This window comes from Schistocerca gregaria, chromosome 7, assembly GCF_023897955.1.
Source record: "Schistocerca gregaria isolate iqSchGreg1 chromosome 7, iqSchGreg1.2, whole genome shotgun sequence".
Taxonomy (NCBI): Eukaryota; Metazoa; Arthropoda; class Insecta; order Orthoptera; family Acrididae; genus Schistocerca; species Schistocerca gregaria.
In genome coordinates, this window is record NC_064926.1 from 276,840,969 (window position 1) to 276,866,006 (window position 25,038).

The following is a 25,038-nucleotide window of genomic DNA, read 5'->3' on the forward strand; positions in this document are numbered from 1 at the left end:
TGCTGAGCATAGACTCCTATAAAACTTAATTTTTTGGTAAGTATGAAAGTGCCATGCTATTTAGCCAAGTAAATTGTGAATCTCCATTCAATTTCTTCTACTCTGATATCACTCGGACAAAGATTCATGAAATGCTAGATGTATTTTACATCATGAAACAGAATTATAGCAAACAGGTCCTTCTTTTTTCTCTTCACTTAATTTGCTAGCCAGTGGAAGATGGGACACATTTCCTAAGGATGGCATATCATTGAAGTTCTCTCCCTTTTTGATCACAGAGAACTTCGTCCAGTCTGCTTCATCAAAATGAGTTTTCATTAGAGGCTTGTCATTCTCATCTGAAGTGAAACATATCACTGCAGCTTTAGCTATCTTCAGTTTGCTAGTGTTAAGATATGTAGTAGCTAAGGAAGCCAGATCCAAGAAATCACCTTCACCCATTATTATCACCATAAAAGGATTTTTCACCCTAGCTGTGGCTAGCATATTATCCATTTATTCAGGCACCACACATTTAACATCCTTTTTCCTTTGCTCTGTAATACCAAATTCGGAATTGGAAGGCATATGACTGTGACAAGAAATCAAAAACTTGATTTCAACACTTTCAAAGACATCATCTATACAAGCAGCATTAAAGCTATCAACATCATATGATTTTTGTAATCTCCAACACTTATCACATGACAAAATGAGTCTCTTTTTGTCTGTGAGTCCTGAAGCCTTAACCCTTAATACAAAGGATGCCACTTCACTACCTCCATAACCAGCTAGGTCATCATGCCACATGTATATTAATGATCTGCCTGGATCAGCATGTATTCCCAAGCTGTAATTTGAGAGCTCTTGTGAGCAAAACATGCTGCTGTGTGCCAATGTATGTATGAACACAACTTGATGCAAATCTGTGGACACAGTGCACACCTTACTTAATGGTGGCATCTGTGAATTTGTAGAGTTGGTTTTCATCAATTCCTGAGCTTCCCTGGTATTTTAATGATGAGTTTGCAATACAGACTAAGCAGTTTCATCAGAGGTAATTTTAGCATGCATACTCAGCTTTTCACAAAGTTCACATGTGTCATTTTTTGGTTTGTTGAAAGAAACATTGCTGAATAATTTCTTGAAGATGTAGAATAATATTTGTAAGTCACTGAAGAAGTCACATGTTTTTCTCAAAAAGAAACATATGAATGACTTTAAGTCCATGCTGTAATATTGTCTATTTGACTTTCTTCTGCCATAGTGAGTTTCTTCTCTGAGAAAAGTAATAATGTGTGCTTAGATTTGATTTACATCTTCATTGTTGAACATTTTTATTAGCATGAGAACTTGCAGTGGGTCCTCTATAGTCCTTGTACGTTGTTTCCCCATTTTTAAATTTCTTGAAAAGACTTGGCAGCTGTCGGGAAGAAATTTATATCTGAGAACATTTTACAACATACTTCCAAGCATCCCCCTGAACCATTAGGAACTGTGTAATGTTTGCTGACTTGCCTTCTGCTCTCACTGGTAGCAAGAGCTACTTGAATGCACCTCATTAATTATGTGCCCCATTGCTCTTCAGATAATTGGTAGAACTGCAAAAACAGAAGCTCCTTGTGTCCAAATGATAATGATTTTCAAGAATATGTGCATTTATCCAACACTTGGAAACAAACCTATATAATAGTAGTAATGAAACTAAAATAATAATATTCGTTATAGATATTTTATTATACAATGCAAAACACGCCACAATACCTATGATTTGAACTTACATCATATTTTGGTAGTTGATTAGGAGCAACCACTGTCCCTTTGTACACAGAATATGGGCTTCCCATGAATTATTAGCTCTGAGTTTCATTTTAAGTCAGTAGCCTTCCCATTCCTTTCCATTATACCAATAAATACTATGAAAACAAATACCCAATATTCAAAGTACTACAATGGTAGAAACTGAACTGCACACAGGTTGCAACAGTTATGCCTTTAGGTGCATGGTGCATTCAGCGTTCCCTGTGCCACTGCCGATGAAACATCCATTCTCTTACATCTATTGGATGTCTTGTGAACTAAAAGAAAACCTTTGTGATATTTAAAATCTTTTCCACATTATTTGCTGTGGCACAGTGATTTCCAAGAATAATCTGATGTAGCACAGTTTTGGTGCTTTTAACATTTCCCATCTCCATTCTTCAATTATACTGGATATTCATTTAGAATCTGACAATTTTTTCTTAATAAATATGTTTTCAGCTTTTGGCTGAAGATGTGAAGTTAATTTGCACTTTTAATTTCCTGTGTTAGCCTCTTAATACAGTTCAGGCCATTAGATAGCATGCATAGTGACTGGATTTAGTTTCATAGTCATCTGTTGAGCTATTTGCAGTATACAGATGAACATTTTTTTCTTACGTGCATTATAACCTGGAAGGAATATACATGGGGACAGACAGAATTTCTAGCTTTTCAAATAAACCAGTTCAATGGGCCTTATCGCTACTATTTCTTACTATCCGTACATCCCTTTTCTATACTTCTCTGCACCGTGAAGACAGACTGAATATTTCCAGTATTTGTTCCCAAAAATATGATTCTTAACTGAGGACTGAATTTATAAATCCAAAATAAGTCACTTTGGGACCTGAAATATGCAAACTGGTTCAAGAATAACATGCTGTGGTAGTCTCTTTGCTTACACATTTAAGTTTTCTGTAAAAAGCTTCACATGTTCTGTCCATTTTAACCAACAGTCTACATTCAGCCCTAAAAATTTTGTGTTATAGATTCCAATACATCATCATTAATATGTAATCCTGCATGATTGTGGTTTTTTATTTAACTGGAAGTACATACAATTAGTTTTCTTTACATTTATGGTTACTGATACTTTATGTTTCAATAACCACCTGTGGACATCTTTGAGGGCTGCATTAGCCTTTTCTGTCAACTCCATTGGAGTTTTAGTTGTGATGCCTATGTTGGTGTCATCAGCAAACAGTATTTTTTCTCCACATTTAGCCCTCTGTGGGAAATCATTAATATAAATAAGAAAAAGAGTGGGAGCTGATACACTACCCTGTGCTTGCCTGTATGAATATATTTTTCATCTGATATGTGTTTTATTACAAATCCTTGTGAAATATGTGAGATCTCAATTCATTGCACCTGTTTTTCTAGGTATGCCTGTGATTAATTGGCTAATAATAAAGTTTTGTCTGTTGCAGAAATTGTTTTATTTTGTTGATTGTTATAATCTATGTACAAACACATTTTTGATCACATGGAGCAAAACCAAAGGCTGCCCAACAAAGGATCTTTGTATCAACAGTGACGATGTACTACCAATAATGATAGACCAGATTGAATGAAAGTGAAGAGGACCATACAACTATGACTAGGAATATCAAAGAGGAAAGATAAGTACAAACTATTTGTGAAGCTAATTTGTTTGTGATCTCATGTGCTTGTTAACAAAATGAATAGTGACCAAAGCAAAAGAAAGTTGGAAATGAAAGCTGCACTGTCTAGTCAGGACACATTTGAGCCAAGGGAAATTGTAGTCTGTAAAGAAAAAGTAAAGATTGATGTTTTGCTGTTAGTTTTGGAAAAACTAGAGGAAATGAAGACAGATAACAATAGCAAATTTAGTGCAGTTAATGATCAGTTAACTGAAATAAGGACAGATAATGATAGCAAATTTACTGTACTACAAAGACAATTAAATGACATGCAAAATGAAAAAAGTAGTAAAATTGATTGGATAAGTCAACTTAGTAATCAAGTTTCAGAGTTAAAAAATGGGTTGTTGCCGGGGTTAAAAAGTTTGAATGGGAAAGATGATGTTTTAGAAAATAAATTCATTGTTTTAGAAAATGAGTTTGTAGCTGAGTCAGCAAAACAATCAAAGATTGTTGATCACATCAGAGTTGAACAGAAGGCTGTAGTGGAAGAACTGTGTGACAACATGTTGCTAGTTTAAACCAAAAAATTTACATGTAGAAAACAATATGCACACTAACGTGACTGTTTTAGATAAAAAAAATTTCAGCTGTTTTGTAAAGTTACATTAACAGAAATCTGTGTGCAAACAATAGTATTGCATGGTCCAACACTCCTGTCAGAAGTTTCCTATCAGATAATTTACACCCAGTGCATTTGCTACATCACTGCAGAGAGAGCTTTTGTCAGGCATGAATGATAATCAAAAAGTTATATTTGTTAAAAGATTTCTTGAAGACAAAGCTCTTTCACGAGTAAATTAAAATTTAAGTCGGTGGGAAACATTTCAGAATTTCAAGAAAAGTTTTTTAAATAAATTGTGGTTGGAAGCAGAATAGATGAGAATCAAAAGTGAATTTTTGAATGGTCCTAATTATAAGAATAGGGACAGTACTTTGATAGAATTTTGTAGGAACCAACTTAAAAAATGAATACATCTTGACAAACCATTTGATGAAATGACCTTGATTGGTGCACTTAAAAGGAGAGTACCAGAAAGATTGCAGGATTTGGTACACAGACCTGACAATTGTCTTGAACGGTTTTTACAATATGTTGACTGGCTGGATAGAGCAGTAGAATGAAGTATATACCATAATAATAGGAATGATAGAAGTCACAATGGGAGTAATCACAGAAACAGAGGTAATGACACTTACATCAGGATCAAAGTGTCAATAGAGAGAGAAATTCTGAACATCAGCAGGATAGAAATAATGGGAATAACCATGGGCATTTTAATAGAAGAAACAATGACAGAAGTAATTAATTAGGAAATGAAGTTTCACAGTTTTGGGATGAGGAAACATAACAAGCAGTGGACCCATAAGCTACACTTTCAATTAGACAGTAATAACAGCATTAATGATATGGCCCTTGTGTCTGAAATTAAACAGAAGGAATATCAGAGATCTCCTTTACGTTTTGATCAAAAGGCTTGGGATACCATATTTAATTACAGAATGTGAGAGTAGTGAGAACTTTTATGTAGTATGTACTAATGATTTCTTCTTTTGGGCAGAAAACAGTGTTGTTGATGTATGTAAATCAGGTGATGAGTGCACTGGATCTGAACTAGGTGGTGTTTTTTATGTACATGTGAATGAGAGCTGTGAAATAATTGAGGTAGGTAAGTCTGAGAGTGGTGGCCTATTGCAAATGAATGTAGGGGAGTTAAGTGACTTTGATGGAGATGAGACTTGTATTGTTAGTGATGTTGTCGATGAAATAATTCTGGAGGAATATGATGTTGATGAGTATCAGGTATTTGTGGAGTTTAAGAATAATGAAGATTCAGAGTTATTTGTAAATGATGTTGACAATACAGGTAAGGTAAGTGACGTTTGTGATGTTGTAAGTGAGAGTAATGGAATACCAGTCCAGTAAAAACAGTTTTTCATTAATGTCATACAGAGTAATGATCCAAACAGTGAAGGTGAGGTATCTGTGAGCCTGGAGGACAAAGGCGAAAACTTTGTGAAGTTTGTTTGGCACGAGATTGATGATAATTTAGATAAAGATACATTGTGGAGTAAGTTAACTGTGATTAGTCAGAATTTGTATCCCAATTGGTGGAGTGAAGTGAAACAGGATCTGAGCAGGGTGTGTAATTTTGACAGTAATGTGTTTCGTGTTCCTTCTGTAACAAGTTATGTTAGTTGTGCCATCTAATCTATTCATTGTGTTCAATCTTTACCTGACAGCATGACTAATCAAGGTAATGTTATGACATGTGTAAAATTGATAAAACCTTGTGAAGACAGTGTGGATATATAGCATTTGATGAAATTGAAAGTGATCTTTTGCATGAAGTGTCTGCCAGTAGATTGGATGATTCAGATTTTGTGTGTCCTTACACTAAGATTAAGATTGATCAGTGGGAAGGTAACTGTTTGATTGATACAGATAGCCTGATTTCTGATCAATCTGAACAATTTAGGGACACTATCAATCATAGTAAGAATTTTGTGGAAATGCCCATTGTAGGTGTAATTTTTTTATTATTATTTGGGATATATATTCCATAGATCCAGTGTTGTGTGATTACGCATGGATGTAGAACAAGTCAAAGAGAGAGAAGCTACAGGTAAGCAAAGCAAATTAGTAAAATCTCAGGTACTTTTAACTTTTAGTGTGGAAGACAAGACCTTTGAACATGGATTCTCGATATAGATGGAATAGTGAAAATTGAGACTTGTTTTCTGTGGAGTGCTAAAGAAAGGAACCGCTTAGGAGTTTGTTATTGGAGTTTAGAAATGTGTTCAGTGAAAGACTAGGGAAAGTGAAAGGCTATCAGTGCATGCTTTACCTTAGAGATAATCAACCTTTCTTTCTCAAGCCAAATAGTATACCATTTTCAAAAAGGAAAGATGTAGATAAATAAATTCAGGAAATGGAAATGTGGGGAGTAATTGAGGGAAGAAGGAGTGCTTACAATAATCCTTTGGTTGTGGTAAGTAAGAGAAATGTTGGAGTGACAATAGTGTTGGACTCTAGACATCTTAATAAGTTAACATCTTGGATATTCGGGAATACAGCCGGATGTTCGCATCGTTCTCGCACAATATTTCAACAGCGTGCCTCGCTGTCTTCTTCAGGTGCTACCTGAGACTGGTCCTTGAGTCGATCGAGTCCAGTATTTATGCCTGGGAGGAGCTGGGCATTCCCTAATTGGTCCACGCCGAGTCGAGTGTTCCATCTGTGGTCGGCACCCGCCAGACTCGGCTTCAACAGACCCCTCCAGTCGCGGATGTTCCGACTGCCGTCGGCGCCCGTTTTGGCCATCCTCAACGGTTGTGGTTGTCATTTGGGGTGTGTCAGACCCGATCTGAGATGTTGAGTACTCTATCTCATGACTGTTACTACGGTTTCCACTTCTGTTGCGTGCTGGACGCTCCCTAATCGGTCCGCGCCGCGTCGTGTGTTCCATCTGAGGTCCGCGCCCGCCAGACGTGGCTACATTGTCCCTCTCTGGTTGCCGGTGTTCCCTCCGCCGTCCGCGCCCGGCCTGGCCATCTTCTGAAGTCGAGTTCATGATCTGTGGTGTGTCGGATATGGTCTCTAATGTCCAACACCTTGTCTCATGGCTGTTATCTTGGTCTCCACTGATATTTCTAGCAGAATCCTGGAGTGTCCTGCGTTGAGTTTTCACAAGCTCAAGTGCTGGATTCCAGGCAGTGCTGATTTGGCATCCCGAGTCACGGTTGATTAGATTGTCTGTGACCTTAATCTCAATTGCTTCTTTAATGACACTGTCCCAAAATCTTGAGGTCTGTGTCACAATCTTGGTGTCATTGTAATCCATTGAATGACCAAGTTCCAGACAATGCTCTGCTATGGCTGATTTAGTTGCCTGCCTGAGTCTGGTATGTCTCTGGTGTTCTTTACACCTGATGTCCACAGTTCGGGTGGTCTGGCTAATGTATGACATCCCACATTGGCATGGTATGTTGTAAATAACTGGCTTGCGTAGCCCAAGGTCATCTTTTACATTCCCCAGCATAGCCCCAATTTTGGTGGGTGGGCAAAATATGCTCTTGATGTCATATTTCTGGAGAATCCTGCTGATCTTGGTAGAGATAGGTCCGGCATATGGCAAGTATGCCATCTTCTTTGCCTCTTCTGGTTCTTCTTCTGGATCCTTTGGCCGGTTGGCAGGTTGAAGTGCCTTCTGGATATCTCTAGAAGAGTACCCATTCCTGCTGAACACTGATTGTAAGTGTTCTATTTCTGTGGCCAGACAATCAGGATCTGACAGAGTTTGTGCTCTGTGGACCAGTGTTTTGAGCACTCCATTCTTCTGTGTCGGATGGTGGCAACTGCTGGCTTGAAGGTATAAGTCAGTGTGTGTAGGTTTGCGGTACACACTGTGTCCAAATGTGCCATCTGCCTTTCTCTTCACCAGAACATCCAAGAACGGAAGTAGTCCATCCTTCTCCATTTCCATTGTGAACTTAATGTTCAGATGGCAAGAGTTCAGATGTAGCAGGAACTCATCTAACTTCCCTCTACCACGGGGCCAGATGACAAAGGTATCATCCACATACCTAAAAAAGCACTTGGGTTGATATGTGGCTGAAGAGAGTGCTTCCTCTTCAAACCTTTCCATAAATAGGTTGGCCACCACTGGTGATAGAGGGCTGCCCATCGCCACCCCTTCTGTTTGTTCATAAAATTGACCCCCATATAGGAAGTACGTCGATGTCAGTACATGCCTGAACAGGTCAAGCAGAGCCCCATCAAACTTCTCTCCAATAAGCTCAAGTGACTCCTTCAGTGGTACATGTGTGAAGAGAGACACCACATCGAAACTAACCATGATGTCTGTGATGTGTTGCTGGCCCAGTCGTTGTAGGAAATCCTCTGAGTTCCAGATGTGATGTGCACATTTACCCACATGTGGTGTCAACATCTTCTTCAGGTATTTCGCAGTAGGGTAAGTTGCTGCACCAATATTGCTGACAATAGGTCGCAGTGGAACCCCATCCTTGTGAATCTTGGGGAGTCCATAAAGTCTAGGTGGTGTTGGCGCTTTGGGACGCAGCTTCTTGATGACTTGTTCAGGCAGGCCTGTCTCCTTCAACAGAGCCCTGGTCTTTTTGTCCACTTTCTCTGTAGGGTCGCTTGCTATTGACCTGTATGCAGGATCCTCCAGAAGTTTTTGCACCTTTCTGTCATATTCTGTTTTTTGTAGGATGACTGTGGAGTTCCCCTTGTCTGCGGGCAACACCACAATGCTGTCATCCTCCCGGAGTCGCCTCAGTGCCAACCTTTCATCACCTGAAATGTTGGATTTGGGTGGCCTGGTCTTGGTGAGTGCCCTGCAGGTCTCTCTTCGGATCTCTTCGGCCACACTAGAAGGAAGCGTGTTGGCCACTATCTCAACTGCACTGACGTAGGATGTGACAGGAACGTTTCTAGGGGTCACTGCGAAATTGAGGCCCTTGCTAAGTACTTTTAAGGTGGTCTCATTGAGCTTCTTGTCAGTTAGATTGACCACTGTGCGTGTGTCCCCAGTCTATTGCACCTTGTTGTTGAGGCGCTCAAACTTGGCTAGTTGGCGTGCCATTGACTTCTTGGTGGTGCATTCTTCTAGAGACCAGGAAGCACCAACAACCTGGTCCCAGTCTTGAGTGGTCAAGGATGCTGCTATAGTTAGGTGAAGATACAGCAGCTCCCTGGACGACACATCCAGTCGGTGGCACAGGTCGCGCACTCTCTCTCTAACCAGAGGAAGACTAGCTCGGTGTTTGATCCTGTTTGCTTCTGTCGAGTTAATGTGATGCTTGATCCTGGGAAAAACTGTAACTACCTCCCCCTTTCGGCATCTCAGCAGGAAACTGAGAGAACACAGCATCCTCCCTTTCCTTTGTCGAAGCTCGTCCAGCTTCTTGATGTTACGGTACATCTCCTCCCCGTAGAGTCTTTTGATGTAATTCTTTATGCTTTCCTGGTGATCTGTTAACATCTTGGATATTCGGGAATCCAGCTGGATGTTCAGGTCGTTCTCGCACGATATTTCAACAGCGTGCCTCGCTGTCTTCTTCAGGTGCTACCTGAGACTGGCCCTTGAGTCGATCGAGTCCAGTATTTATGCCTGGGAGGAGCTGGGCGTTCCCTAATCAGTCCGCACCGAGTCGAGTGTTCCATCTGTGGTCTGTGCCAGCCAGACTCGGCTTCAACGGACCCCTCCAGTCGTGGATGTTCCGACTGCCTTCGGCGCCCATTTTGGCCGTCCTCAATGGTTGTGGTTGTCATTTGGGGTGTGTCAGACGCGATCTGAGATGTTGGGTACTCTATCTCATGACTGTTACTACGGTTTCCACTTCTGTTGTGTGCTGGGCGCTCCCTAATCGGTCTGCACCGCGTAGTGCGAGAACAACGCGAACATCCAGCTGGATTCCCGAATATCCAAGATGTCAACAGATCACCGAGAAAGCATGAAGAATTACATCTTAATAAGTTTCTTATCAGAGAGAATAACAATCCTGAGAACATGGATGAGCTGTTACACAAATCTGATTATATGACATTTATTAGTAGCTTGCACTTTACCTCTGGATTACACCAGATTCTACTTGAAATTAATTCTAGGAAGTATACTGCATTTTTGTATGGATGTAAGCGTTTTCAGTAGTGTATGGTGCCATTTGGGCTCAATTCATAAGAGCTCTGGATTCTGTCTTGAGAAGTGAAGTGACTTCAAAATTAATTGAGTTTGTCGATGACATTTTCCGTCACTGAAAAGACTTAGGAACAACATTTGGATCTGTTAAGAGATGCGTTTTCAAAATTGGAATCAGGAGGTATGACTTTGTAAATAGGTAAGTACAAATTTGGTGTGCAAAAAGTAAAATTTTTAGGACATGGTATATTTGAGAAATGAGTTGCACCTGATAAAGAGAAATTTTATACTATTGCTACTTTTCCTGCTCCTCACAACAAAAATGAGTTTAAATCATTTTTTTGGTTACCTGGATTCTACAAAAAAAATTGTAGCAGCCAAGCTTTTTAATGCTTCATGCCTGTGTGAACTTTTGAAGAATAATACTGTCTGGGACTGGAATCAAGAATGTCAGTATGGTTTCTATGAGATCAAAGGACTGTTGTGTCAAAGTCAGATATTATGCAGACCAGATTTGTGTCATCTTTTCTTTATTATGACAGACAGTAGTGATATTGGTTTGGGTGCTCATTTATTACAGGAGGTTGAAACTGAAGGTGTTATTGAACGCAGATCACTTACATTTGCTAGTAGAGTATCGCAGAAACATGAAAAGACACATGCTGTAACTGAGAAAGAACTTTTGGGTGTACATTGGGCATTCAACAAGTTCAAAAATTATTTATATATTTATTTATATATTTTTTTATATTTATTTATATAAAGACATCATCAATACTGATCACAAAGCATATGTTATCTCGAGCATTATGTTATCTCTAGTAGTGTAAACTGTGCTATGATAGAATTTCTCATTGGGCCTCATTTTGAAAGCAGATACATTAAGGTCACAGACAATGTAGCTGCTGATGCTTTGTCTACACTACCTTAAGGGAATGACTCATCTAACAACTTTGGAGAAAGAGAGAGAGAGTTTAAGACTATATACTTGAGATGTGTGGAAGAGGAGAAAGAGATCTTGAAAATTTGCAAAGACATCCCCCATTATTGAAGTCATGATAAAAATTCGAAATTGGTTAAGAGCATGTTGGGTAAGAAAGGAGGAGAAAAGACTGAACAATGTTATAAGGTACACAAGGGTATGTTATTCAGGATACATAAGACTGACTCAGATGATTTGACATTATGTTGGCTGGAACAATGTATTGATACTTCAATTACTATTGCACATGAGAGTTTTGGTCATTGTGGGTCAACCAAATGTACACAAAAGATTGAGAGAAACATCTATTTTTACAACATAGAAAGGAGAGTGAAGAAGAAGAATGCCAGCTGTTACAGATGCCAAAGAGTGAAGGTAAGTAACCAAACAAGTAGGGGTCAAATGCAAATGTATTGCCTAATAGTAACCTAGACCTCATATCAGTGGACGTCTATGGACCTTTGCCTAAATCTAGAAATGTATTTTGTTATATTAAATACAAAGATTCCAAGACTTACCAAGCGGGAAAGCGCCGGCAGACAGGCACAATGAACAAAACACACACACGGAATTACTAGCTTTCGCAACCGATGGTTGTTTCTTCAGGAAAGAGGGAAGGAGAGGGAAAGACGAAAGGATGTGGGTTTTAAGGGAGAGGGTAAGGAGTCATTCCAATCCCCAGAGTGGAAAGACTTTTGTTATGTTTTTGTGGCGGTTGATGTATTTTCAAAGTTCATAAAGTTGATTCTCCTTAAGAAAGCTACGAGTAAGCAAATCATCTCTAAGTTTGAAAACACAGATATTCTTTACGTGGGTATTCCTAAAACAATTTTATCTGACAATGGTTCTCAGGTTACATCACAAGCTGGGAAAGACTTTCTTGATGATACTAAAATAAGGGATATTCTAATCTCTCTGTACCATTCATCAATAATCCTGCAGAAAGATATATGAAAAAAATTGGAAGACTGTTTAGAACATGTTGTAGTAAGAATCATACCAGTTGGATACATTATGTCAGTGATTTTGAGGATATTATGAACAGATTACAATATCCTTCTATATGTTTTTCACCATTTGAAACCATGTTTAATTGCAGACATCTAAAATTCTGTCACCACAAGAGAGAGAAGACTGTGTCAAGGAGATGATGAAAAAGCTGGGAGATAGGAGAATGTGGAGACATGATGGTAAAGGCATGTTTTCTAAGTTTGAGGTTGGAGATCTTGTGTTGGTAAAAGCCAAAGAGAAATATAAAGTGTTGACATCTGAGATAAAGAAATACTTCGATATTTATATAGGACCATTTGAAATTCTTGAAATTACACATACCAGTGCATACAGACTTGTATGTCTTAAATCTAAGAAGTTGTTTGGATTACACAATGTCACTGAATTGAAAGCTTATAGACATGATCCATTAGTATCTAATTTTTTTCTTTCTCCTTTGTCAGGAATGTAGTATGTAAGATGATGTGATTTCTTAAGTTCTGTCTTATCTATTCACTGAATTTAAGTCTACGCCACACTATATTTTCAGGTTCATACAACTATATAATTCTGTTATGTAATAGACTAGTGCTTTATATTTTGATACACATATGCCATGTGACTAAATGGATAGATCCATTTACAATTTTGAAATGTGACAGTGCCATTAAATATATAGTGATAGATTTATTATTTTTGAATGTTATTAGTGTTAAGTATTAATATTCTTGTGTACTCTGCAGAAAGTGATTTAATGTAATTGTCATGAACTCTTTCGGGTAAAGTCATGGGCGTTGCTGTAAATTAAGTGAGGACTCATTTTATTCATGTGTACTGTAAATATTAGGAATAGTACCTTACATTACATGTTCTCCAGATTAAAAGAAGAATATGAAAAATGGGGTCTTGTCATAAACATATCTAAATCAGAATATCTGAAAGTGGAAGAAAATGCTGTTAACAACTTACAACTTGGTGCTGATTCTGTAAAAGGGTATCATAATTTTAAGTACCTTGGAGGGACACTGTCATCCAATGGTAGAAGTATGGATGATATAAACCATAAAATTGGCCAGGGCAAGTGAGCCATAAAATATCCAAATGATACTCTCTGGAACAAAAACATAATGCAAAAAGTATAACATACCATCTACCACACAATTACTGAAAGTATCACAACATATGGTGCTGAGTTGTGGGAACTTACTCAGAGGCAGAAAGATCACCTGCTGGCTGTCAAGAATAACTTCTGGAGATGGGGTTCTGGATATTCCAGGCTTGATCATATTATAAATGATAGGATCAGAGAGGTTATGAATGTCAAAAGCACAACCCTAGACTACATAGAAAGGAAGCACCTACTCTGATATGGTCAGTTACAGTGTATGCCAGACACAAGACAGCCAAAATGTGTATGGCAATGGGCTTTACATCAATCAAGATAACGCAGTAGACCTGCATGATGCTGGAAAGATGACATTAATGAAGCAATGGCGGCAAGAGGTCTTAATGAAGGAGACTGGAATGACCATAAGTGACAGAGACTGGAATGCAAGAGATCGGAGCAGGCATAGACACACAAACAAATACAAACATACACACAAAATTCAAGCTTTCGCTACCAATGGTCGCTACATCAGGAAAGAGGGAAGGAGAGGGAAAGATGAAAGGATGTGGGTTTTAAGGGAGAGGGTAAGGAGTCATTCCAATCCCGGGAGCGGAAAGACTTACCTTAGGGGTAAAAAAGGACAGGTATACGCTCGCACACACTCCCATATCCATCCGCACATACACAGACACAAGCAGACATTTCATTTGAAGACTATGACGTAGACTCAGCCATTCAGAATACGAAAACATTAATTTTTTAACATTTTGAATGTACTGTTATGTTCAAATGCGTCTGAAATTCCTGAGCTGCTTCCCGCCTGTTTTGAATGCCGCCCACGTAACATAACGATTTCAAGGTCCTCTAATCTCTTTACGATAGATTTGGTTTAACTATACAAAAAGGTTCCTACAAGAGACCTTTAGAAATATTTTACGAATGTCTGCTTGTGTCTGTGTATGTGCGGATGGATATGGGTGTGTGTGCCTGTCCTTTTTTCTCCCTAAGGTAAGTCTTTCCGCTCCCAGGAGTGGAATGACTCCTTACCCTCTCCCTTAAAACCCACATCCTTTTGTCTTTCCCTCTCCTACCCTCTTTCCTGATGAAGCAACCGTTGGTTGCAAAAGCTTGAATTTTGTGTTTATGTTTGTGTGTCTATCGACCTGCCAGCGCTTTAATTTGGTAAGTCACATCATCTTTGTTTATATATACCTTGAAATTTCATATGTCCAAACCAAACACATGTGTATCTTAAACACAGAATTCTAATGTCATTACATTGTGGACTATGGTCCATACCTCATTTTGTAGGCATTTGTCAGATGCAGTGTCAGTGCAGCCTAGCTTGTCTTGCTTGTGTACATAATTTCTTTCAATCAGCTAATTGCCAAGTGAATGTTACTTTGATATATCTGTAGTATATATGTGTATATTACCTTACTAGTTCTTTTCTTTATTGCATTTACCTCTGTTTATTAATATACCATATGTGTGAACACTTTTTAAGCGGTTCTGACATAAAACATGAATACTTATTTTTTTCAATATAGGTAGACAAAACATATGCCATGCGATGTGAGGGAGGTATTGAACAGCATACTTAATACACAAAACAACATCAGGATTTGATGTGAAAGCTAGACAGGTAGTTAAATATCCATTGGAGAATGTGATGAGAAATCTAGGGAGGAAACTGAAAGATGCCGCTCGATCCACTACCACTCTCCTGTATGGCTGCACCCTTGTTGGTCGAGTCGAATATCAAGAGATCATAGATGCTGTGTAATGTATTCAAGCATCTGTCAGCCACATCAGTCTTGTGACTGAAATTTGTAAATTGTTAGCCAAGAAATTGTCCTATATGCAAAATTATTGTATCTATATAAATTTCAAAGAACTATTTGTTTAGAAAAGAAGTCACTGCTGTAGACAGTGTTGTTCCACATAGATGTATTTTTTCAAGTAAGTAATTAACTTCCCAATATATCATGTAACTTTAAATCTGGTTTGACTTCAGTATAATACTGTGGAAGGTTGATGTTCTATGATATGATTGGTTATGTCCAACACAGAAATGTGAAAACTTAAAAAGTTCAGAAGTGTATTATATGAACCATGTTGCAAATAATTATGAGAATCTGATAAAGTACATCTACATCTACATGGATACTCTGCAAATCACTTTTAAGTCCAGGGTAGAGGGTTCATCAAACCATCTCACAATTCTCTGTTATTCCAACCTTGTACAGTGCACGGAAAGAACGAATGCCTATATCTTTCTGTACAAGTTCTGATGCCCCTTAATTTATCATGGTGATCATTTCTCCATTTGCAGGTCAGTGTCAACAAAATATTTTCTCATTTGGAGGAGAAAGTTGTTGATTGGAATTTTGTGAGAAGATTCCACTGCAACGAAAAATGCCTTTGTTTTAATTATGTCCACCCCAAATCCTGTATCATTTCAGTGACACTCTATCACCAGTTTTGCAATGATGCAAAACATGCTGCCTTCTTTGAACTCTTTTGATGTGGTCCATCAATCCTATCTGGTAAAGATCCCACACTGTGCAGCAGTATTCTAAAAGAGTACTGACAAGCATTGTGTAGGCAGTGTCTTTAGTAGATCTGTTACATTTTCTAAGTTTCCTGCCAATAAATTGCAGTCTTTGGTTAGCTTTCATCACAACATTTTCTATGTATTCCATCCATTTTAAGTTGTTCGCAATTGTAATTCCTAGGTATTTGGTTGAATTTATGGCCTTTAGATTTGACAAATTTATCATGTAACCAAAGTTTAACAGATTCCTTTTAGCACTCATGTGGAGAACTTCACACTTTTCATTATTTAATGTCAACTGCAAATTTTTGCACCATTCAGATATTTTTTCTAAATCATTTTGCAATTTTGTTTCAATTATTAGTCGATAAACAACAGTGTCACCCATGAGAAACCTAATACAGACGTTCAGATTGTCTCCCAAATCATTTATATAGATAAGGAACAGCAATGGGCCGGCCACAGTGGACAAGAGGTTCTAGGTGGTTCAGTTTGGAACCGCGCCTCTGCTACGGTTGCAGGCTCGAATCCTGCCTTGGGCATGGATGTGTGTGATGTCCTTAGGTTAGTTAGGCTTAATTAGTTCTAAGTCTAGGGAACTGATGACCTCAGATGTTAAGTCACATAGTGCTTAGAGCGATTCGAACCATTTTTTGAACAGCAAAGGGCCTTTAACACTACCTTGGGGAACACCAGAAATCACTTCTGTTTTACTCGATGACTTTCCATTAATTGCTATGAACTGTGACCTCTCTGACAGGAAATCATGAATCCAGTCAGATAACTGAGTTGATATTCCATAAGCAATCAATATCAGTACAAGCTGCTTGTGTGCTACAGTGTCAAAAGCCTTCTGGAAATCCAGAAATACAGAATCAATCTGAAATCCCTTGTCAATAGCACTCAACACTTCATGTGAATAAAGAGCTAGTTGTGTTTCACAAGAATGATGTTTTCTAAAACCATATTGATTAGGCGTCAATAGACCATTTTCTTTGAGGTAATTCATGATATCCAAACACAATACATGTTCCAGAATCCTGATGTATATTGATGTTAATGATATGAGCCTGTAATTTAGTGGATTACTCCTACAACCTTCCTTGAATATTGGTGTGACCTGTGCAACTTTCCAGTCTTTGGGTATGGATCTTTTGTCCAGCAAACGGTTGTATATGATTGTTAAATATGGAGCTACTGCATCAGCATACTGTGAAAGGAACCTAATTGGTATATAGTTTGGACCAGGAGACTTGCTTTTATTAAGTGATTTAAGTTGCTTCGCTACTCTGAGGATATTTACTTCTATGTTACTCATGTTGGCTGCTGTTCTCGATTCATATTCTGGAATATTTACTTCATCTTCTTTTGTGAAGGTACTTCAGAAGGTTGTGTTTAGTAACCTTGCTTTGGCATTATTGTCTTCAATAGTATCTCCGTTGCTATCATGCAGAACAGGCATTGATTTTGTCTTCCCACTAGCATACTTCACATATGATCAGAATCTCTTTGGATTTTCAGCCAGGTTTTGAGACAAAATTTTGTTGTGGAAACTATTATAAGCATCTGGCATTGAAGTCCATGCTAAATTTTGAGCTTCTGTAAAAGATCACCAATCTTGGAGATTTTGCATCTGCTTAAATTTGCCCTGAATGTTTCATTGTTTCTGCAACGGTATTCTGACCCTTTTTGTGCACCAAGGAGGATCAGCTCCATCATTTGTTAATTTATCTCTCAATTACTGCCGATACTATTTCTTTGAATTCAAACCAGGAATTCTCAGGAACCTGTCAAGTGAATGTTTCTCTGGTTATTTGAATAGGTATATTTTTTGTTTATTTTTGGAGGATTTGGGGGTTACAATATTCAATCACGCTACAACAACCTTGTGTTCACTGATCCGTATATCTATTTTGATGCTTGTTATTAATTCAGGATTATTTGTTGCTAAGAGGTTAAGTGTGTTTTCACACCCATTTACTATTCGTGTAGGCTCATGAACTAACTACTTGAAATAATTTTCAGAGAATGCATTGAGCACAACTTTGGATGACGTTTTATGCATACGTCTAGAATTAAACATGCATTTTTGATGATATATTGAGGGTAAATTAAAGTCACCACCGAACAATAATCGTTTGAGTTGAGTATGTGTTTGAAATCAAACTCCAGTATTCTTTTAACCTTTCAGCAATTGTATCATCTGAATTGGGAGGTGGGTAAAGGGATCCAATTATTGTTTTATGCTGGTTGCCAGCAATGACGTCTTTCCATACTAACTCACAGGAACTATCTACTTCAATTTTGCAACAAAATAAACCATTCTAAAAGCAACAAACATACTACTGCCAACTACATTTAGCCTATCCTTTTGGAACACCATTAGATTCTTAGCAAATATTTTGGCAGAGCTTATGTCCAGCTTTATCCAGCTTTCATTGACTATAGCGATTTGAGCATCAGTGCTTTCCATTAGCACTTGGATCTCTGGTACTTTCCCAACACAGCTACAACAATTTAAAACTGTTATACTGATGGTTCCTGTATCTATATTCTTCCTGTGTTCGGCCTGCACCCTTTGAGACTGAAATCCTTTTTGTGTTTTCCCAAGACTCTCTAACCTAAAGAACTACCCAGTATCATGCCTCACAGCCCCTGCTACCTCCTGTGTATAGTGGACTCTTGACCTAGTCAGCGGAACCAGAAGCCCAACCACCCTTCAGCGCAAGTTGAGGAATCTGCAGCCTACTTGGTTGCAGAACTGTCTGAGCCTCTGAGTCAGATCCTCCACTGGTTCTGTACCAGAGGTCTGCTATCAGTCCTGTCAAATATGCTGCAAATGGTCAGCTCTGCTTTCATATCATAAGCAAGACTGGCAGCCTTTACCACTTCTGTGAGCTGATTGAAACCAGAGAGAATCTCTTCTGATCCAAAGTGACCACATCATTGGCACCGACATGAGCCACCACCTGCAGTTGGCTGCACCCTACGCTCGTCATGGCATCTAGGAGGATCTGTTCCACGTCTGGAATGACTCCACCTGGTATGGACACTGAGTGCACAATGGTTTTCTTCATATGTATTTTTTTAAATTCTAAATGACTCTTCTAGGCTTGTATATATGTAGGTTAGTTTGTATGAACAATTAGCAAATAATGTGGAAGACATTTACATTTGTGATCATGAATTGTGCAAAGACTGTATAACAATATGTATACAGAATGAGATTTTCACTCTGCAGCAGAGTGTGCGCTGATATGAAACTTCGTGGCAGATTAAAACTGTGTGCCCGACCGAGACTCAAACTGGGGACCTTTGCCTTTCGCGGACAAGTGCTCCACCATCTGAGCTACTGAAGCACGACTCACGCCCGGTACTCACAGCTTTACTTCTGCCAGTACCTTGTCTCCTACCTTCCAAACTTTACAGAAGCTCTCCTGCGAACCTTGCAGAACTAGCACTCCTGAAAGAAAGGATATTGCGGAGACATGGATGAGCCACAGCCTGGGGGACATACTCCTCTAGCATTAGTTTTCCTCAACAGTAGTTGTTGATACCAGCATTATTTTTTGAATAATGAACAAGTCAGTATTATCTCAGTTGCTTTACTGAAATCTTTCATCTAATTTTATATACAGTATGTTATGTTTCAAGCTACAGTTTACAAGAAGAAATTACTTTATAAAAAGGTTTAGGCTCAATGTTAACAATTGATAAAACTAGCTCTGAATGTACAGTTAAAATTGTTTTTTTAGAATAATTTGAAATTATGAATTATTGGCTTACTTAAAATTTTGATTATTAATTACACAATCCTGTACTGTTTACTATGTTTATTTCTGGATTGATTTGTGAAATAATAATCGAAATTAATAACATAAATAAAACTAGTAAGAATTAATTTGTTAAGAATAATTGTAAACACTATGGGTTATAGCTATTTATTAGACATATTTTTGTATTTTTGTGTGAACAATGTAATTTTGGCCTTGTTAATGTGAAAAATCAAAATACTTTATGATATGCTAAAATGTGAGAAAATATATTGATGTTAAAAAAATGCTGCAACAACAATCTTCATTTTTATTTAGTTCAAATCAACTGTGTGTACCTGATGTGACATTTTTAGTTTTAAGTATCAGACCCCTAGACAAGAACTGGGGTCATTTCAACATGACAAGCTAAGCAAACTAGAAAGTCGATTTTAATCTTTGCTCCTTTCAAATCTTCATAAAAAGCTTTATGTGGACAATAGATAAAAGTAAGAAAGAGGGGGTGGATTACAATTTACATGTAGTGGTATTTAACTCATGAGACTGTGCGAAGTCCCTATTGTTATTAGTGTGAAAATACACATTAAGTTTGTAAACAATTTAGAATTAGAGGTAGCAACTCACTGAATGGTAGAGGAAATGAGTGACTGACAGGGGAATGAAGAAGACTGGAAACTTATTAACTGGCAGAAGAGGCAATTTTTCAATTAAAATGCACATGCACTGCTGCCTCCCTCTGTACTTTCAGCCAATCTTCCAAAATGTGTGTACTGTAGCTCAAAAAAGGAATTATCTTAAATTTAGCAAGTTTTCAGCTTTGTTTATGTTCCTGTGAACTACTCAATGGCTTTACTCTTTGTTGAGTTGTTAACATTACTCCTAAATTATTTACACTCTGCTAAGCTCTTCCATTACCATATTTACATCTTGCTTTTAATAGTTGTCATGTTTTATTTGATTTACTTTATTTGATATACTTTCTTTATGCATTCAATGTATTTTGCTGTCTGCAAAAGTGTCTTTGTTATATAATTGACATTTTGTCTACAGCTGAATAATCTACACACACACACACACACACACACACACACACACACACACACACGCGCGCGCGCGCGCATATTCACATTATAGTTATAACAGCATCCCGTGTGCTTGACCAAAATAATATGGTATGAAGACAAGCACATACTCTGTCTTTGAATTTATCATAATGTCTGTGTTTGTGTCTCTGTCTGTTTGTGTGTGTGTGACTTTTAAGCCTTTGAATGAAGCAAATTGAAAAGTAAAATGTGACCATCTACCTTCTACTACATAATTTTGTAATTAAGCAATGGAAACTCCATATAGGAATATCAACAATTCAGCAAAAGACAGATTGCTACTTACTGTAAAAAAGACACGTCAAGCTGCAGAAAGGCACAATTAAAAGACACCCACATATTGCTTTCAGCCACAGCCTTCATCAGTAAGAGAGAGACACACACACACCAGCAACCATTCACACACACAAGCACACCTAAAGCACACATGACCGTCAACTCCAGCATCTCAGGCCAGAATGCAACATCAGCTGGGATGCAAGCAGCAATCTGAAGGGGGATGAGGAATGGGGAGGAGAAGGTATAGTAGTCTAGAGGTGGGAAGAGAGGCAAGCACTGTCTGATGGAAAGTGCAGGGACTAGACTGCCAACAGCCATAGTGCCAGGAGGCTGTGGGGCGGGAGGTGGGGAAAAAAGAACAAACAAGAAGAGGAGCAGGAAAAGACATGTGGATGCTTTTGCAGAGAGCTGCCGATAAACAGGGTGGGACATGAGAATGAGGAGGATATGATAGGACAGAGGGAGTGGAAACTGTTGAGTGGAGGCTATGGGTATGGTATGTTAGTGCAGGTTGAGGCCGGGTAATATTGGGAGCAGGTAATGTATTCTAAGGCATTCTAGCCCGAGATACTGGAGTTGGTGGTCATGTATGTGTAAGGTGTGCTTGCTTGTGTGTGTGTGTGTGTGTGTGTGTGTGTGAGTGTGTATGTGTGTGTATATATCTGTGCATGCATGTTTCTCTTACTGGTGAAGGCTGTGGCCGAAAGCTAAATGTGAGTACCTTTTAATTGTACCTTTCTGCAACTTGATGTGTCATCTTTACTGTAAGTACCAATCTATCTTTTCCTAAACTGTTAATCTGTTAATCACGTTAAAGTACTTTACAGTACTGAGTTTCTAAACTCTCAGGTATGCAGACAGCATACAAGGAAAAGACAACTTCAGAAAGTAAGTAATAACAAAATATGGAAGTGGCAAAAGAGGGTGTGTGTTTGTGTGTGTGTGTGTGTGTTTTGGCTGTTTTTTAAAAACTGCATTCATCCATCCACATTTACATTGTTCTACTTCATCAAACACACGCACAATTTTATTTTCTTCATTGGCTGTTGTCAAATGAACAGTGTTTCAGTTAAAAGTATCAGTATTGTTATCCTGCTGTATAGGAAGAATATGAAGCAATTAATGGCAGTCTTCTGGATATTCTGTTTTCATTTCACACAGAATATTTCAAAATCAATTCCATTACCTTCTTCAAGTGCTGCAGAATAACTGGATTTGTCATTGAAATAGTATGCATGAAATGGAAACAACAGCTTAGTTGAATATCTGGATGACTACCATTATTTATCCACACTGAGAAAACTTGATAGGTGCTGTATGTTTACTGAATTATGCTGTTTTCATATAGCATCATGTTTTGAGGTAATTCATCATTAAGAGAAAAATTTTTTGTTGCACAGAAGCATGAAATCAGAATAATAACTGGAGCCCACCCAAGGTCACCTTGCAGAAATTTATTTAAGGAACTCAGTGTATTTGCAGTAACTTCACAATACCTATTTCCACTTATGAAATACAGTATTAATAATCCATCCAAATTCAAAAATAATAGTGAAAAGCATAGCTACAACACTAGGGGAAAGGATGATCTTCACTATTCTGAGTTAAATCTGACACTGTCACAGAAAAGGGTGAATTATGCTGCCACAAAAATCTTTGGTCATTTGCCAAATAGCATTAAAATACAGACAGGTAACCAACCAAATTAAAAGAATTTCTGCTTCTACTCACTAGATGAATGTTTCTGACCTTGCCCATAACTAGTATTTATAAATGATGGCGTCCTCCATAAGAAAAGCTTAAATAGGGCCTACGTATTTGTTGTCTGCTTGCATATGTATGATCCTTATTCATTTGTTGCATTTTAGTATGAAATTTCAGCTTGCACTTACCTCACACAGTGTATTATAAAATACATAACATGTGCCATACGACGAAGCATTTGATTCACTTCAGCTGAAGATCTATGGCTTTCTTTAGATAATTGACTGCACCACCTGCTTTAAACCACTCAATTTCTATAGGACTGAGATTGTGGTTGACTGTGAGAGTTTTAGTGCGTCCCCTTGAGTCCACTGTTAAAACCAGAGGCTTGAAAAGGGAAATAAAGTATATTATAAATAGTTCTAAAGTTAATGAAATTCTGCCACATTGAAATCAATATAACATTATGGTTATTATTGCTGAATTAGTCTCCTATTTGATACTTGTGGGATACATGTTTTTACAGATATGGTAGTCATCTATTTAAGAGCTTAGAAAAAATGTGCTATCCAAGATACCGTTTAACTGTGTATAAAAAATAAACCTAGAATATTGGTAATTATATGACAGTGCTTAGAGAAACCTCAGAGGAAAAATGGTGCTGAGTTTTGTATAATGTCTCTCTTTATTAATGCACTTCTCACTGATGTACATTCCCTTTTTAAATCCCCACCAAAATCTCTTATTGTATCTCTGAATGTTTGATTTTTGTATGCTAAAGTTTCTGGTCAACAAAAACTTACCATTTTGAGTGTGACAGATGAAATTCTTATAACTGCTAAAGCCACACAAAATTAATTACATTATTGAAAGCCATTGGAGCACTTCTAAATGCTTCCATTGAAAACTAAAGAAATAATCATAATTGGAATGATTTGTTACCAAGGCAGTATTTTGAGGATTAAAGTTCTGTGAGTGGTGGCTTCCCATCCAGGAATTTGTAATGAAAGGAACTTGAGAGGCTTTTAACAACTTTCATATAATTTTCTATAGATTATTTTGGAATTTGGTGACTGTCCCTGAACGTTTCCAGTCAGATGAAGAGGTAGTCACTACTTTGGATCCTGACACCTCAGTGTCACATCTTACTGATGTTGTGTCTCATCTCTGACATCTACCAGGCAGATAATCCATATGTGAGTTGCAGTGTCATGGTGAAGTCTTTTCTTTCTGAGATATGTTGAGTCATTGAAGTCACCAGCCTCATTGAGTATCCTTGTTATACCATGTATTTCCTATGGTTTAGTTTGTTGCTGATGAGCAATGTATGTTTAGAAGCACCTTTATGCCTTTTTCCTTTGCATAAGTACTCATGGTTAGTCACTCTCATAGAGGGAGTGGCATATGACAACGTTTATCAGGGAATGTGGGTAATCAGCACAGATAGTACAGCAAGTGCTGCACCGTGTGCAAAACAGCTAGCAGTTAGGGCCCTCTGCCACTCAAATGTTTAAATGACAAACGTATACTTCGCTATTAGACTGTGTCTTTATGTAATTCCTGATTTAATGTGTTTTTATTGATTACTTTGTTATTCAGTGTGTCTATATTTTCCTTTATGTGGAAGTGAATTTAGAGTTAGTCGGTGGGAATTATAATATTGTGTTTGTGCAATGTTACAATAGAATCTTATGTCTTCTTGTAGAGAATACAATAACTTTTTAATAAGAGAAAATACTGGTAGGCTATAGATTTTGTCTCAGACTGCTCACAAACTTGCTTGTGCAAAACACATATTAACCAGTACAGGAGAATGTACTTCTGTCTTGTGTTCATTGAAAGGTGTACATTACATAAGGTACACCTGAAAAATACATTTCTTACATGGAAATAAAACTGTACCACCTCATATTTTAAATGTCAGCTTGGAAGAAAAATTTAATCCAATGATAAAACTATTCCTTGAGAAAAGTCATTGATTACAAGCTAGATGCAAAAAAACTGGAAACAGCCCTATGGTGTAGTAGTAATTTCAATATGTATACACCTGTATGGTGTTACTGTGGTTTGTCTGTCTCCTAGGCTTTCCAGTTTTTACTTAGAAAGTATGATTGACCATTGACCACAAAGTGGAAAGGGTTAAAATTGGAAGAAAAAGGATATGATATTTGAGGTTTGTAGATGACATAGTTCTACTAGTAACAGGTCAAAAAGAATTACACGATACAGTAGATACCATTGAAGCTAAATGAAAGATTTATGAAATGAAAATAAATGCAAAGAAAACAAATGTAATGATACTGGGAGGAAATGAAATGGAAAGAGGACGCAAGGGAGGAAGTGATTTCAAAATGTGGACATTGTGATGGATGGCAGCACATGCACTGGCATTAATAAGGAATCAATGGATTGCATGAAATGGAGATACATA

At 37.8% G+C, this 25,038-nt stretch overlaps 1 protein-coding gene across 2 annotated transcripts in view; it reads right to left on the bottom strand.

Moving 5' to 3' along the window:
- LOC126281416 (probable aconitate hydratase, mitochondrial) overlaps positions 1-25,038 on the bottom strand; it is a 91,553-nt gene that overhangs the window by 43,477 nt on the left and 23,038 nt on the right. Inside the window, exon 3 of one of the 2 annotated variants that reach the window (XM_049980353.1) lies at positions 22,796-22,994. The exons of the other annotated variant lie outside the window; for it this stretch is intronic. Within the exon in view, the coding sequence (XP_049836310.1) occupies positions 22,851-22,994 (144 nt within the window). The 3' untranslated portion in view covers positions 22,796-22,850. The remainder of the gene's footprint in view (positions 1-22,795; positions 22,995-25,038) is intronic. 2 annotated transcript variants of the gene reach the window in all.